The sequence below is a fragment of the Pseudorca crassidens genome, chromosome 14 (assembly GCF_039906515.1).
Source record: "Pseudorca crassidens isolate mPseCra1 chromosome 14, mPseCra1.hap1, whole genome shotgun sequence".
Classification (NCBI taxonomy): Eukaryota; Metazoa; Chordata; class Mammalia; order Artiodactyla; family Delphinidae; genus Pseudorca; species Pseudorca crassidens.
In genome coordinates this window covers 25,394,832-25,411,987 of record NC_090309.1, presented here as the reverse complement: position 1 = coordinate 25,411,987, position 17,156 = coordinate 25,394,832, and the positions used below count along the sequence as shown (strand labels likewise).

The 17,156-nt window shown below is 40.1% G+C and overlaps 1 protein-coding gene across 1 annotated transcript in view; it reads right to left on the bottom strand.

The window, feature by feature from the left end:
- The window catches only part of TACR1 (tachykinin receptor 1), a 96,649-nt gene extending 82,049 nt beyond the window's left edge, over positions 1-14,600 (bottom strand). Inside the window, exon 1 of the mRNA XM_067704564.1 lies at positions 13,592-14,600. Within this exon, the coding sequence (XP_067560665.1) occupies positions 13,592-13,980 (389 nt within the window). The 5' untranslated portion in view covers positions 13,981-14,600. The remainder of the gene's footprint in view (positions 1-13,591) is intronic.
- Between the last annotated feature and the right edge of the window lie 2,556 nt (positions 14,601-17,156).

The following is a 17,156-nucleotide window of genomic DNA, read 5'->3' as shown; positions in this document are numbered from 1 at the left end:
TGTATTCATTTGTTAATGGACATTTAGGTTGCTTCCATGTCCTGGCTATTGTAAACAGTGCTACAATGAACATTGGGGTGCATGTATCTTTTTGAACCATGTTTTTCTCTGGATATATGCCGAAGAGTGGGATTACTGGATCATATGGTAGCTCTATTTTTAGTCCCTTAAGGAACCTCCATACTGTTCTCCACAGTGGCTGTACCAATTTACATTCCCACCAACAGTGTAGGAGGGTTCCCTTTTCTCCACACCATCTCCAGTATTTACTGTTTGTAGATTTTTTGATGATGGCCATACTGACAAGTGTGAGGTGATATCTCATTGTAGTTTTGATTTGTATTTCTCTAATACTTAGTGATATTGAACATCTTTTCATGTGCCTCTTGGATATCTGTACGTCTTCTTTGGAGAAATGTCTGTTTAGGTCTTCAGCCCGTTTTTTGATTAGGTTGTTTGTTTTTTTCATATTGAGTTACATGAGCTGTTTGTAAATTTTGGAGACTGATCCCTTGTCATTGCATTGTTTGCAAATACTTTCTCCCATTCTGTGGGTTGTCTTTTTGTTTTGTCCATGGTTTTCTTTGCTGTGCAAAAGGTTTTGAGTTTAATTAGGTCCATTTGTTTATTTTTGATCTGTCTAGGAGACATATCAAAAAAGATATTGCTGTGATTTATGTCAAAGTATGTTCTGCCTAATTTTCCTCTAAGAGTTTTATATTAACCAGTCTTACATTTAGGCTTTAATCCATTTTGAGTTTGTTTTTGTATATGGTGTTAAAGAATGTTCTAAGTTCATTTTTTTACATGTGGATGTCCAGTTTTCCCAGCATCATTTATTGAAGAGACTTTCTTCTATTGTATAGTCTTGCTTCCATTGTCAGAGATTAATTGACCATAGGTGCATGGGTTTACTTCTGGGCTTTCTATCCTATCCCATTGATCTATATTTCTGGTTTTGTGCCAGTACTATACTGTTTTGATGACTGTAGTTTCATAGTATAGTCTAAAGTCAAGGAGCCTGATTCCTCTAGCTCCGTTTTTTCCCTCAAGATTGCTTTGGATATTCGGTGTCTTTTGTGCCTCCATACAAATTTTAACATACTTTGTTCTAGTTCTGTGAAAAATGCCATTGGTAATTTGATAGGGATGGCATTGACTCTGTAGATTGCCTTGGGTAGTAGTCTTTTTGACATTATTGATTCTTTCAATCCAGAACATGGTATATCTTTCCATTTGTTTGTGCCACCTTCAATTACTTTCATCAGCATCTTACAGTTTTTGGAGTACAGGTCCTTTGTATCCTTAGGTAGTTATATTCCTAGGTATTTTATTCTTTTTGATGTGATGGTAAATGGGATTGTTTCTTTAATTTCTCTTTCTGATTTTTTGTTGTTGTTACTGTAGAGAAGTGCAAGAGATTTCTGTGTATTAATTTTGTATCCTGAAACGTTACCAAATTCATTGATGAGCTCTAGTATTTTACTGGTGGCATCTTTAGGATTATCTACGTATAGTATCGTGTCATCTGCAAACTGTGAGAGTTTTACTTCTTCCTTTCCAGTTTGCATTTATCTTATTCTTTTTCTGCTTTAATGCCATGGCAAGGACTTCCAAAACTATGTTGAATAAAAGTGGTGAGATTGGACATCCTTGTCTTGTTCCCGATCTTAGAGGAAATGCTTTCAGCTTTTCACCAGTGAGCATGATGTTAGTGGTAGGTTTGTCATATATGGCCTTTATTAAGTTGAGGTAAGTTCCCTCTATGCCTACTTTCTGGAGGTTTTTTTTTTTTTAATCATAAATGGGTGTTGAATTTGTCAAAAGGTTTTCTGTATCTATTTAGATGATCATATGGGTTTTATTCCTCAATTTGTTATGTGGTGTATCCCACTGATTGATTTGTGGATATTGAAAAATCCTTGCATCCCTGGGATAAATCTCACTTGATCATGGAGTACATCATAATGTATTGTTGGATTTGGATTGCTAGTATTTTCCTGAGGATTTTTTACATCTATGTTCATCAGTCATATTGGCCTATAATTTTCTTTTTCTGTGGTATCTTTGTCTGGTTTTGGTATCAGTGTGATGGCGGCCTCATAGAATGAGTTTGCAATTATTCCTTCCTCTGCAAGTTTTTGGAGGAGCTTGAGAGTGATAAGTGTTAACTTGTCTCTAAACGTTTGATAGAATTCTCCTGTGAAGCCATTGGGTCCTGGAATTTTGTTTATTGGGAGTTTTTAAATCACAGTTTCAATTTCAGTACTTGTGATTTGTCTGTTCATATTTTCTATTGCTTCTGGGTTCAGACTTGGGAGATTGTACCTTTCTAAGAATTTGTCCATTTCTTCCAGGCTGTGCATTTTATTGGCACATAGTTGCTTGTAATAGTCTCTTATGATCCTTTGTATTTCTGTGGTGTCCGTTGCAACTTCTCCTTATTCATTTCTAATTTTATTGATTTGAGCCCTCTCCCTTTATTTCTTGATGAGTTTGGATAAAGGTTTATCAATTCTATTTATCTTTGCAAAAACCAGCTTTTGATCTTTTAATTTTTTTAACAACGTTATTGGAGTATAATTGCTTTACAAAGGTGGTTACATTCTGCTTTATAACAAAGTGAATCAGCTATATATATATACATATATCCCCATATCTCCTCCACCTTGTGTCTTCCTCACACCCTCCTTATCCCACCCCTCTAGGTGGTCACAAAGCACCAAGCTGAACTCCCTGTGCTTTGCGACTGCATCCCACTAGCTATCTATTTTACATTTGGTAGTATAAAGAAGTCAATGCCACTCTCTCACTTCGTCCCAGCTTACCCTTCCCCCTCCCCATGTCCTCAAATCCATTCTCTACATCTGTGTCTTTATTCCTGTCCTGCCCCTAGGTTCTTCAGAACCATTTTCTTCTCTTTTTTTAGATTCCATATATATGTGTTACCATACGGTACTTATTTTACTCTTTATGACTTACTTCACTCTGTATGACAGTCTCTAGGTCCTTCCACCTCACTACAAATAACTCAGTTTCATTTTATTTTATTGCTGAGTAATATTCCATTGTATATATGTGCCACATCTTCTTATTCCATTCATCTTTTGATGGACACTTAGGTTGCTTCCATGTCCAAGCTAATGTAAATAGAGCTGCAATGGACATTGTGTTACACGACTCATTTGGAATTATGGTTTTCTCAGGGTATATGCCCAGTAGTGAGATTGCTGGGTCATACGGTAGTTATAATTTTAGTTTCTTAGGGAACGTCCATACTGTTCTCCATACTGGCTGTATCAATTTCCATTCCCACCAACAGCGTAAGAGGGTTCCATTTACTTCACACCCTCTCCAGCATTTATTGTTTGTAGATTTTTTGCTGATGGCCATTCTGACTGGTGTGAGGTGATACCTCATTGAAGTTTGATTTGCATTTCTCTAACGATTAATGATGTTGAGCATCCTTTCATGTTTGTTGGCAATCCGTACATCTTCTTTGGAGAAATGTCTATTTAGGTCTTCTGCCCATTTTTGGACTGGGTAGTTTTTTTGTGTTTTTTTTGATATTGAGCTGTATGAGCTGCTTGTAAATTTGGAGATTAATCCTTTGTCTGTTGCTTCATTTGCAAATATTTTCTCCAATTATGAGGGTTGCCTTTTTGCCTTGTTTATGGTTTCCTTTGCTGTGTAAAAGCTTTTAAGTTTCATAAGGTCCCACTTGTTTATTTTTGATTTATTTCCATTTCTCTAGGAAGTGGGTCCAAAAGCATCTTGCTGTGATTCATGTCATAGAGTGTTCTGCCTATGTTTTCCTCTAAGAGTTTTATAGTGTCTGGCCTTACATTTAGGTCTTTAATCCATTTTGAGTTTATTTTTGTGTATAGTGTTAAGGAGTGTTCTAATTTCATTCTTTTACAGGTAGCTGTCCAGTTTTCCCAGCACCACTTACTGAAGAGACAGTCTTTTCTCCATTGTATACTCTTGCTTTCTTTATTAAAAATAAGGTGACCATATATACATGGGTTTATCTCTGTGCTTTCTATCCTGTTCCATTGATCTATATTTCTGGTTTTGTGCCAGTACCATACTCTCCTGATTACTGTAGCTTTGTAGTATAATCTGAAGCCTGGGAGCCTGTTTGCTCCAGCTCCGCTTTTTCCTCAAGTTGTTTTTTGCTATTTGGGGTCTTTTGCATTTGCATACAAATTGTGAAATTTTTTGTTCTAGTTCTGTGAAAAATGCCATTGGTAGTTTGATAGGGATTGCACTGAATCTGTAGATTGCTATGGGTAGTATAGTCATTTTCACAACATTGACTCTTCCAGTCCAATAACATGGTATATTTCTCCATCTATTTGTATCACCTTTAATTTCTTTCATCAGTGTCTTATAGTTTACTGCATACAGGTCTTTTGTCTCCTTAGGTTGGTTTATTCCTAGGTATTTTATTCCTTTTGTTGCAATGGTAAATGGGACTGCTTCCTTAATTTCTCTTTCAGATTTTTCACTCATTAGTGTGTAGGAATGCAGGAGATTTCTGTGTATTAATTTGTATCCTGCTACTTCACCAAATTCATTGATTAGCTCTAGTAGTTTTCTGGTAGCATCTGTAGGATTGTCTATATATAGTATCATGTCATCTGCAAAGAATGATAGCTTTACTTCGTTTTTTCCTATTTGGATTCCGTTTATTTCTTTTTCTTCTCTGACTGCTGTGGCTAAAACTTCCAATACTATGTTGAATAATAGTGGTGAGAGTGGACAACCTTGTCTTATTCCTCATCTTAGAGGAAATGGTTTCAGCTTTCCACCATTGAGAATGGTGTTAGCTGTGTGTTTGTCATATATGGCCTTTATTGTGTTGAGGTAAGTTCCCTCTATGCCTGCTTTCTGGAGGATTTTTTATCATAAAAGTGTATTGAACTTTGTTGAAAGATTTTTCTTTATCTATTGAGATGATCATATGGTTTTCTCCTTCAATCTGCTAATATTGTTTATCACGTTGATTCACCTGCGTGTATTCAAGAATCCTTGCATTCCTGGGATAAATCTCACTTGATCATGCTGTATGATCATTTTAATGTGCTGTTGGATTCTGTTTGCTAGCATTTTCTTCAGGATTTTTACATCTATGTTCATCAGTGATATTGACCTGTAGTTTTCTTTCTTTGTGACATCTTTGTCTGTTTTTGTTATCATGGTGATGGTGACCTCAGAGAATGAGTTTGGGAGTGTTCCTCCTGCTGCTATATTTTAGAAGATTTTTAGAAGGATAGGTGTTAGCTCTTCTCTAAATATTTTAGAGAATTCTCCCGTGAAGCCTTCTGGTCCTGGGCTTTTGTTTGTTGGAAGATTTTTAATCAAAGTCTCAATTTCAGTGCTTGTGATTTGTCTGGTTATATTTTCTATTTCTTCCTGGTTCAGTCTTGGAAGGTTGCGCTTTTCTAAGAACTTGTCCATTTCTTCCAGGTTTTCCATTTTATTGGCATATAGGTGCTTGTAGTAATCCCTCATGATCCTTTGTATTTCTGCACTGTCAGTTGTTACTTCTCCTTTTTCATTTCTAATTCTATTGATTTGAGTCTTCTCCCTTTTTTTCTTGATGAGTCTGGCTAATGGTTTATCAATTTTGTTTATCTTCTCAATGAACCAGCTTTCAGTTTTATTGATCTTTGCTATTGTTTCCTTCATTTCGTTTTCATTTATGTCTGATATGATCTTTATGACTTCTTTCTTTCTGCTAACTTTGGTTTTTTTGTTCTTATTTCTCTATTTGCTTTAGTTGTAAGTTTATGTTGTTTAATTGAGATGTTTCTTATTTCTTAAGGTAGGATTGTATTGCTATAAACTTCCATCTTAGAACAGCTTTTGCTGCATTCAATAGGTTTTGGTGTTTTCATTGTCATTTGTTTCTAGGTATTTTTTGATTTACTCTTTGATTTTTTCAATGATATCTTGGTTATTAAGTAGTGTATTGTTTACCGTCCATGTGTTTGTATTTTTTATAGATTTTTTTCCTGTAATTGATTTCTAGTCTCATAGCACTGTGGTTGGAAAAGATACTTGATATGATTTCAATTTTCTTAAATTAATCAAAGCTTGATTTATGACCCAGTGTATGATCTATCATGGAGAATATTCCATGAGCCCTTGAGAAGAAAGTGTATTCTGTTGTTTCTGGATGGAATGTCCTATAAATGTCAATTAGTCCATCTTGTTTAAAGTATCATTTAAAGCTTCTGTTTCCCTATTTATTTTCATTTTTGATGATCTGTCCATTGGTGAAAGTGGGGTGTTAGAAGTCCCTACTATGATTGTGTTACTGTTGATTTCCCCTTTTATAGCTGTTAGTATTTTCCTTAGGTATTGAAGTTCACCTATGTTGGGTGCGTAAATATTTACAATTGTTATATCTTCTTCTTGGATTGATCCCTTGATCATTTTGTAGTGTCCTTCTTTGTTTCTTCTAATAGTCTTTATTTTAAAGTCTATTTTGTCTGATATGAAAATTGTTACTCCAGCTTTCTTTGTTTTCCATTTGAATGGAATAACTTTTTCCATGACGTCACTTTCAGTGTTTATGTGTCCCTAGGTCTCAAGTGGGTCTCTTGTGGACAGCATATATATGGGTCTTGTTTTTGTATCCATTCAGCCAGTCTATGTCTTTTGTTGGGAACATCTAATCCATTTACATTTAAGGTAATTATCGATATGTATCTTTCTATTACCATTTCCTGAATTGTTTTGAGTTTGTTATTTTAGGTCTTTTCCTGTCTGCTGGTGGGTGGAGCTGGGTCTTGTCCCTCTGGTGTCAGGGATGTGCTCAGGAAGACTTTAAGCAGACTGTCTGCTGATAGGTTGGGCTGTTTTCCTGCCCTGTTGGTTGTTTGGCCTGATGCATCCCAGCACCAGAGCCTAAAGTCTGTTGGGTGGGGCTAGGTCTTGGGGGAAAATGGTGGCCTCCAGAAGGGCTAATACCAATGAATACTCACCAGAGCTTCTGCTGCCAGTGTTTTTCTCCCTGCAGTGAGCCACAGCCACCCCCTGCCTCTGCAGGAGACCCTCTAATACTAGCAAGTAGCTCTGGCCCAGTCTCTTATGATGTCACTGCTTTTTTCCCTGGGTCTTCCTGCACAATAGACCTTGGGTGACCCCTCCAAGAATAGAGCTTCTGTTTCTTCCAGTCCTGTAGAATTCCTGCAATCAAACCCCACTGGCTCTCAAAGCCAGATTCTCTGGGACTCCTCCTCCCATTGCCAGACCCCCAGGCTGGGAAGCCTGATGTGGGGCTCAGGACTTTCACTTCTGTGGGAGAACTTCTGTGGTATAATTGTTTTCTGGTTTGTTGGCCACCCATCTGGCGGGTATGGGATTTGCTTTTATTGCAATTGCACCCCTCCTACTATCTCATTGTGGCTTCTTTTTTGTCTTTGGACTTAAGGTATCTTTTTTGGTAGGTTCCAGCGTTTTAGTTTTTTAGATTTTTTTCAGCAGTTAGTTTTGATTTTGATGCTTTTGTAAGAAGGGATAAGCTCTCAACCTTCTACTCTGCCATCTTGCTGGCAAGTCTCTAAAGACAGCTATTTTTGAGAGCTCACTCTACCACAAGGACACTGGTTCTGGCAAGGACAATTTTGACATCTTCCCTCTAGCCTATTAACACTGGAGCCAGGTCCCATGCACCAGTAGTCCAGAACCAGCTCTGGGACTCCCTGGGCTATGCAGTCAACTATGCCAGGAACCAGAAATGCCCACCAGTAGGATAGGATCAGCCCAGTGACTTCCTGGGCCACATAATCAACCATGCTGGACCCTATACCACCCACCCATGTACTAGGAACAGCCCCATGGTCTCCTGGCACACACAGCCATGCTGGAATTTAGCACTGCTCACTAGCAGTACTGCAGTAGCTCCAGGACACCCAAGGCCATAACCCTGTCCACTAGTGGGCCAGTATCAGGGCTGGGACCCCCAGCACATGTAGTCAGCCATCCCAGGACCAGGATGTACCCACTAGTGACTGGCAGCATACACACAAGGCAGGACTGGCAGCCAGCTGGGTTGGAAAACAGCTCTGCCAACCAGCACACTCACAGTATTTGGTCCCACTACAACAGATGGGCCCATTCAGCCCACACAGAGGGCACACCAAGATAATATATCTCTAGTGTCCAAAGGGGAATGTGCTACTGGTACCCAATGGAATCTGCTACATAAGTTCTTTTCTCTAACACTGGAAAAAATAACTGACCTAACCAATATATACAAATAAACACAGAGTCTTGGGCAAAATGAGACAACAAAGAAATATATTCCAAATGAGGGAACAAAATAAAACTCCAGGTGAAGGACTAAGTGAAGTGGAGAAGAGCAAAGCACTGAATAAAGGACTGATACTTATACAATAATAGAAGGGGACCTTAACACCCCACTTACATTAATGGATGATCTTTGAGACACAAATCAACAGGAAAACACTGGCAACAATGCATTAGAGAAACAACACATTAGATCAGATGAACTTAATAGACATATATAGAACATTTCATCCAAAAGTAGCAGAACACACATTCTTTTCAAGGGCACATGGAACATTCTCTAAAAATAGATCACATACTGATCCACAAAACAATCAACAAATTTAGAAAAATTGAAAACATATCAAGCATCTATTCTTTTTTACTATTTTATTTATTTATTTATTTGGCTGCATCAGGTCTTAGTTGCAGCATGCAGGATCTTTGTTGTGACATATGGGATCTTTAGTTGTGGTGTGCAGTCTCTTTGTTGCAGCACACAGACTTCTCTATTTGCAGCATGTGGGTTTCTCTCTAGCTGTGGCTTACGGGCTCCAGAGTATGCGGGCTCAGTACTTGTGGCATTGGGGCTTAGTTGCCCTGCAGCATGTGGGATATAAGTCATTGGACCACCAGGGAAGTTTCCAAGCATCTACTCTGACCACAATGGTATGAGACTAGAAATCAACTACAAGAAAAAAACTGCAAAAACACAAACACATGGAGTCTAAACAATATGCTAGAAAACAACCAATGGGTCACTGAAGAAATCAAAGAGAAAATAAAAAATACCTGGAGAGAAATTGAAAGTGGATCCAAAATCTATGGTGTGCAGCAAAAACATTTACAAGAGGGAAGTTTATACAAGTGTACATCAGGAAACAAGAAAAATCTCGAAAAAATAATTTAACCTTAAACCTAAAGGAACTAGAAAAAGAAACAAAATCCAAAGTAGTGGAAGGAAAAAAATAAAAAATATCAGAACAGAAATAAATGAAATAGAGACTGAAAAACAATAGGAACGATCAATGAAACTAAGAGCTGGTTCTTTGAAAAGATAAACAAAATTGATAAATCTTTAACCAGACTCATCAAGAGAAAAAGAGAGAGGACCTAAATAAACAAAATCAGAAATGAAAAAGGAGAAGTTACAGATAAATACTTCAGAAATACAAAGGGTAATAAGAGATTACTATGAAAAATATACACCAATAAAGTGGACAACTTAGAAGAAATGGAAAATTCTTAGAAATGCATGATCTCCCAAGACTGAATCAGGAAGAAATAAAAAAATATGAATAGACAAATTAACAGTAGAGAAGCTGAATCAGTAATTTTAAAACTCCCAACTAACAAAAGTGAAGAATCAGGCAGCTTCACAGGTGAACTTTACAAAACATTTAAAGAAGAGCTAACATCTAACCTTCTCAAATTATTCCAAAATACTCAAGAGGAAGGAACACTTCCAAATTCATTATATGAAGCCAGCATCACCCTGATATCAACAGCAGACAAAGATAACACAAAAAAGTAAAATACAGGTCAATATCACTGATGAACATAGATGCAAAAATCCTGAACAAAATGCTAGCAAACCGAATTAGACAATACATTAATAGTACCATTCATTATGATCTAGTGGAATCTATCACAGGGTTGCAAGTGTGGTTCAATATCAGCAAATCAGTCAATGTGACACCCAAGTTAACAAATGAAGAATAAAAATTATAAGTTCATTCATTAGATGTAGAAAAGTTTTTGGCAAAATTTAACATCCATTTATGATAAAAACTCTCAACAAGTGGATATAGAGAGAATGTACCTCAACATATAAAGGTCATATATGACAAGCCCACCACTAACATCATACTTAATGGTGAAATGCTGAAAGCATTTCCTCTAAGATCAGGAACAAGGCAAGGATGTCCACTTTTGCCCCTTTTATTCAACATAGTATTAGAAGTCCTAGACACAGCAATTAAACAAGAAAAATAAATAAAAGGAATCAAAATTGGAAAGGAACAAGTAAAGTTGTCACTGTTTGCTGATGACATGATATTATACATAGAGAATCCTAAAGACACCACCAATAAATATTCAAATTAATAAATTAATTCAGTAAAGGTGCAGCCTCCAAATTAATATACAATAATCTGTTCTGTTTCTATGTTATAGCAATGAACTATCATAAAGAGAAATTGAGAAAACAATCCTATTTAAAATCACATCAAAAAGAATAAAATCCCTAAGAATAAAGTTAACTAAGACAGTTTTGTACTCCAAAAACTAGAAAACTCTGATGAAGTAACTTTAAGATGACACAAACAGATGGAAAGATATACCATGATCACAAATTGGAAAAATTAATATTGTTATAATGATCATACTATCCAAGGAAATCTACAGATTAAATGCAATTTCTATTAAAATACCAATGGCATTTTTAAAAAATTTCATTTCATTTTACCCAGTAATTCTACTTCTGGGAAATCTACCCTAAAGAAATAATCAAGAAAGCAAAATAAAATTATCATACAGAAATGTTTATTAGTACCTTAATCATAATGGCAAAACAATCTAGACATCACCTAGGTTCCCAGCATTAGGGAGATGGTTAAAGTAATAATGGCACATTCAAAAAATGGAATAATAGGAAGCCACTATGATTATGTGACTGAAGACATTTTAATAACATGGGAAAATATTATTAATGTTTTCCATTAATATCAATGGAAAAAAGTAAGTTACAAAATTATCTAGAATCTGACTTCAATTATGTAGTGTAATAGTCATAAAAGAAATTCAACTGTTAACAGGTGTTATTTTTACATTGCGAATTAATGGTTGATTTGTATTTTTGTTTCTATGTCCTTCATGAACAAGGTTTAATTTTATAATCTGGAAAACCATGTTGCTTTCATTTTTAATATGATTCAAAGGTTATCTGTTAAAAATTCAAGGAGCATACAAAAAGATAATTTAACATTTCCTCAAAGTCTGCATTGTCATGGTGGAGAAAGAAGCAATCATTCATATGGAAAGAGCTCGAGGTCTCTTCCTTTCTAAAGCATTCTTGGGAGAGAATGGATGACCATGCCTGTGGTGGAGCTAGATTCATCAGAGGGCCTGAGGAGATTAATTTACTCAGCTCATGAGGCTGAGCAAGGAAAAACAGAAGGAGCACTTGGAGGACTTGGAGACACAGCCTTGAGGCATCATCCCTCACTCTACCTTGAACTCTAACCCTGAGCATGCCATTGATAATCTGCACATCAGGCACAGATGACATTTCTTGTTGTCATTGCTCTCAACTCTGACACCAGAGATCCTCTGACCTCACTGAGCAGGTGTCATGAAGGGTCAGGGTCTATGGTTTGCCTGGAGAGAAACAGTGGAGCCTGTGATGCCAGAGTCAAGGCAGTCAAAATCTGGCTCCTTGCCCAACCCACTGAAGAGTTTGACCCTGTATCTTGCCCCTAACCTTCTAAGTTCAAAGGGAAAGAGAAGGGCTGTGGAACATGTCATTTCTGTGTAAGCCAAAGCAAGAGAGCTGTCCTCTGGTGTTCCATCAGCTACTGAATGCTTGGGCTCATGCTGACTGTCAGGTCTCCCTTGAGCTCACACAAGTACCTGATGCAGTAAAAATACCAACTTCCCCTCTAATTTAGGGATAATCAAGACAGCGTTTGTAAGGCCGAAAAGGCACCAGGTTTCACTGCACATATAATCAGTTATACATCATGCTGTGAGTTTTCTAAGTTTAAGAGGGCTGATGTGAAGTTAAAAGAGCAAGTTAGTGCAGAAAGATTACAGGTACCTCACTTTCAGCAAACCAAATGTCTAAAAACCAGAATAGCATAAGAGATAAATTTACAAAAGAATTCATTTCACTACCACTTTGAGTAATTGGTTTCCCTTCTACATTTAAAATATAAATTGATTCACCACAACTTATTTTACACACAACATATTAAGCACTTAAGAGTTGCATAAAGGGAACTTAAAAATTAGCATTTGGACATCACTGCAAAGAAAACATAGTTTTCTCTGATTTTAAAAGTGATCATTGACTACAGAACCTGCAAAAGACCTCAAATCAATTGCAAATCTCTATACAAAAGAATTCAGTAATTTGGGAATGATATTTTTTGAAGTTTTTCTCTTAGCTCCTTCTTTGGGCTTCTCATATTCATTTATCTCAGCAAGGCCATCAAAAGAACCCATTTTAAAATCACAGTGGTAGGTGTTTTAAACATACCTCCACATCCTAGGTAAACATTTAACACTTGTACACCCAGAGATATACACATTAGAGACCTAGGACACCCACCAAAAAGTCAATACAAATAGAGCTGTGCTCTAATGATCAATTTTCCATCATGCCACCTGAGGACACTTTCATTCCAGAACTGTAGCTCTAATGTGTGAAAATGCCAACACTTTCACTTTTAATCAGCTTCTGAAACCCTAGCCTGTTGGGTGCGGGAAAGAAAGAGCTTTCAATTGCCTTTAATTGCCTTTGCCAAGCATGTTTATCTGTAGATGTAGAGAGGCTAAAAACATTGACCTCACATGGCCAGAGAAGTTTAGAAAAACTCCTGGATCCTTAAGAACAGCATAGCTGCCTCTCATTTCTGAATGAGAACCCCTAGCAGCATAGAGAGAGCTGAATTAGAATCCTGAGTATTTTATGATTCTAATAAAATGCTTTTCACATCCAAATAATATTGGAGAGTTGTGTTGGGAGCAGAAAGCTCCTGAATATTCAGGAAAAATTGAAGATGAGAAAGTTGTCCTATGGGTACTTAAAACTGGAAGGTATCAAAAGGCTGTATAGCTGAATAGCAGGCCTGCAAGGATTCACAAAGCCCTAGCCAGGGGTTGGCCCCTTGGCCACATCCTGGGTATCCCCTTCAGGCATTAAAGGCAAAAGAGAGAAGGAATATATGGAAAGAAGCAAAGTAGGAGTTGAATGGAAAATGTCAGGAAGATGAGTGGAGAAGGGAAAAATAAAAGAGAGAAATGAAGAAAAAAGGTAGGATGTATACATAAAGGAAGGGAGACTGGTGATGGGTGAAAAAGAGTAGAAAAAGAAAGAAATAGAAAAGAAAATCGTGAGATAAGATAAAATATCCCATCAACAACTGACTCAGCTGACTGTCAGTATAAATCCAGGGGTTCAGGTGGCCAATCTCCACCTTGAACCAGGCACTATCCAACCCTGAAGCTGCATAGCAATGCTATCTTCCTTTAAGGATTTTTTCCCCTTTTCCACAAAGGGCAAGCTCACCTATCGAAGGCCACAGCTGTCATGGAGTAGATACTGGCAAAGACAGCAGCAATGGGGAAGAAGTTGTGGAATTTGCAGTAGAACAGGCCATAGTACCACTCGTTGTGGACAGCATAAGTGAAGTTCACCACTGTATTGAATGCAGCCATGGAGGCCTCTGCGAAGGCCAGGTTCACCAGGAAATAGTTAGTAACTGTCCTCATTCTCTTGTGAGCCAAGATGATCCACATCACCACCACGTTGCCCACCACGGAGGTCACCACAATGACTGTGTAGGCAGCTGCCCAAAGGACAATTTGCCAGGCCGGCTGCACAAACTGGTTGGGCTCCGAGGTGTTGGTGGAGATGTTTGGGAAGAGGTCTGAGTCCACAGGGAGGACGTTATCCATTTTTCTGCTAAGCGATTAAACCTTCCTCTCTGTACACACACACAAATCCTTTGCAGCAGGGTCCTGAGCCAGCGCCTGGGGTCAGAGTCCTGTTTAACCAAGACAGGAGGGCTGCAGGCTCTTTCTAGACAGAACTCTTTCCTTGTAAGCAGAAGACTTGACGCTAAGATAAAAGCTTCTAGATGTGCTGTATACCCTTTGTGGCTTTGAATTCCTCCACTTTTGAGCTTCAGAAAGCACTTGAGTTCTGTAATCTGGAGACAGCGTCTCTCCTGCGTTGAGCTGGAAAAGAGAAAGAAATTCCACGGGTCGCGGTTCCAGGAAGCAGAGATCCTCCACCTTACTGCACCTGCTGCTGCTTGCAACTGCTATTCCTCCTATCTGCAGCGGGAAAGGCAAAGTCCTGTGCTGCGTGAGGACTTCGGGGCGAAGGTGGGGGTGGGAGGTATTAGTCACAGCACGACCTGTCAAAGTTCAGAGCCTGTGGCAGGAATTCTGGGGCCCTGCGTCCAGCTGGAGATTTTTTCCTTTGCTTTCACTACAGCCGCCTCCGCCGCCGCCGCCACCGTCTGCAGCTTTGCAGGCGCCTCTTGGCTCGGGTCCTGCTCGGCTCGGGAGTTAGCAGAACCTTGGCAGGCTGCGCGTGAGGTCTTTATAACCCACTGTAAAGACGTCACTGGGAAGGGGCAGTACCTGGCTACGTGCTCGCCAGTCCCCTTGCGCAGAGCTGCAGCTGCATCATCTGTTAACAACAGTCTCACTGCACCATCTCAGCCACCAAGCCTTTTGCTGCTACCTGCTGTGAGAGTCTGCAAGCCGGGTTCCCCACGCACTCCTCGAGGGGGCGCTAGCTAGGTCCCCTCGGAGTAACTGCGCCAGATGGGGTCCGCAGCTAGAACCCCAGATGAACCAAGGGGAAAGGAAGGATTCGCGAAAGAGCTGTAGCGATGGACGCTCAACATCCAGGGAAGTCAGGAATGCTGCCATAGCTCTGCAGAGGCCCCTGCTTCTGGAGGTCGGAGTTGGCCAAGTGTGGGGGCGACGTGCCAGCGCGCGCTCCGGGCCTCGCTCCAGCCCGAAACGCTCCCAAAACACCTAGTTCCTTTCCCTAGCAGGCCGATTCCCCTGGGAAGCAGTGATAGGTTCTAAGCTTTGGGGACACCTTCCCCAGCCACCCTTGTCCCATGAAAAGCACCAGTAGCGCTCTCCAGATGAGGCCCCCGCGCAGGCGGTGGGGACTGGCCTGAGCTCCCTGCGAAGGGGTCGGGGGCTCTTCCTCCTCTCCCCACCCGGCTGCCAGGTTTGCATAAATACTGGAGGGCATGTCTGCTCGTCTTATCTCCCCACCCCAGACCCGCCCCTGGCGGGCTTCGAGGCCTCGTCTCCTAGTCCAAGACCATTTCAAATGGCCAAGCTGGTACAGGGCGCTGGGAGAAGCTGGGAGGGGCTCGCCAGTAGGTGCCAACCGTTTCGCAGAAACCGAGGTGGACTGAGGTTCTGAGGGCGTTCCAGCCAGACGCCCTGGGAGATGAGGTTCCGTGGGCACTCGAGTCTTCCGAGCCTTTCTGGGGGCCATCTACCCCTCTGCCCGATACCACACCTTTCACTGCGGGGACTCGGAACTGTGGGATGTGGGCTGAGATGGGCGCGGAAGCTCGGGTTTGAGTAAGCCGGCACTCTACTGGGAGCCGAGTTTATGCACTCGTTCTGCCTGGCTGAGCGCTTCTCCTGCGAGGGAGAAAAGTATCTCCAGGGAAGCGCTTTAATGTTCAGAAAGGTTTTTTGTTTGTTTGTTTGTTTGTTTTTAACATCTTTATTGGAGTGTAATTGCTCCACAATGGTGTGTTAGTTTCTGCTTTACAACAAAGTGAATCAGTTATACATATACATATGGTCCCACATCTCTTCCCTCCTGCGTCTCCCCTCCTGCCACCTTCCCTATCCCACCTCTCCAGGCGGTCACAAAGCACCGAGCTGATCTCCCTGTGCTATGCGGCTGCTTCCCACTAGCTATCTAGTATCTACCTTACGTTTGGTAGTGTATATATATCCATGCCACTCTCTCGCTTTGTCACAGCTTACCCTCCCCCCTTCCCATATTCTCAAGTCCATTCTCTAGTAGGTCTGTGTCCTTATTCCTGTCTTGGATTTAAGCTGGGCTAAAATCCGACGCTTTCGGGGAATCTGCTAGTTCACTCTGCTTTTGTTGAATCCTGGAATTTCAGCGTTTATATGAATCGCATGTTGCACTGCCTGGTCCTCCAAGCACCCTTAAACCCTGAAAAGAAAACTCCAGTGATACCTTGAAGAGAACAGTGCTCACCCTGCCCCATCCCGCCCCACCCCACCCCATTTAGAGAGGCAGCAAAGGAGAGCCTTCTTGTGGAAGGGAACACCTTCTCTTCCACTCTGGATCTCTCACTTCTGCTTCCACCACCTCGCAGAGCTGACAGAGAGTGTGAGTATGTATGTGTGTGTCCACCTTTAATTTTTCCTCCCAAGCTGTCTTAAGGCTATCTTTCCCTCTTTCTCCCTGTCTGGTGGAGACAGCCTGACTTTTTCTAAAGGAATTTTACTCAATGCTTGGGGGTGGGGTGGGGAGAAAGAGAATAAATCCTAAGTAAATAATAAAAGCTAAATATAAATAAATTTAAAATAAATGCTAAAAAATCAGGATTTATCTATTAATCCTCCATTAGTGGGGCAAGATGATAATTTGAACCAGGTACTACTGTGCTGTGGATATAGCCTAGAAAACATTTACAGTATAGTGACAGAGAAAGAGAAAATTACCTACACAAAATGGGCAGTATTATGATGAGCAAAGGTATTAGGCCTGATAAGAGAAGAGGGAGGCATTAATCTAGACAATGAGGGGAACCAGGGAAGAGTGTAGAAAATCATATCTGTGGATTTGAATGTTAAGCCTGAAGAATGTTAAGGATGAGAGGAGGCTGAGGGTGAAAGGGAGGAGAATATCCCATATATACATTTCATATGTCAAATCATGTCACCCTGCTTAAAGTCCCACAAGGTCCAGCTAACTCAGAAGAACACCTACATTTCTTTGGCCTTCAAGAGTCTGCATTCCTGGCCCCGAAGAGTAGGTGAGGCTGGCTTAGGTGGCTCCTTCCTCTTCCTGGATCCTCATGGCTGGTAGCCATGTCCTAAGTATG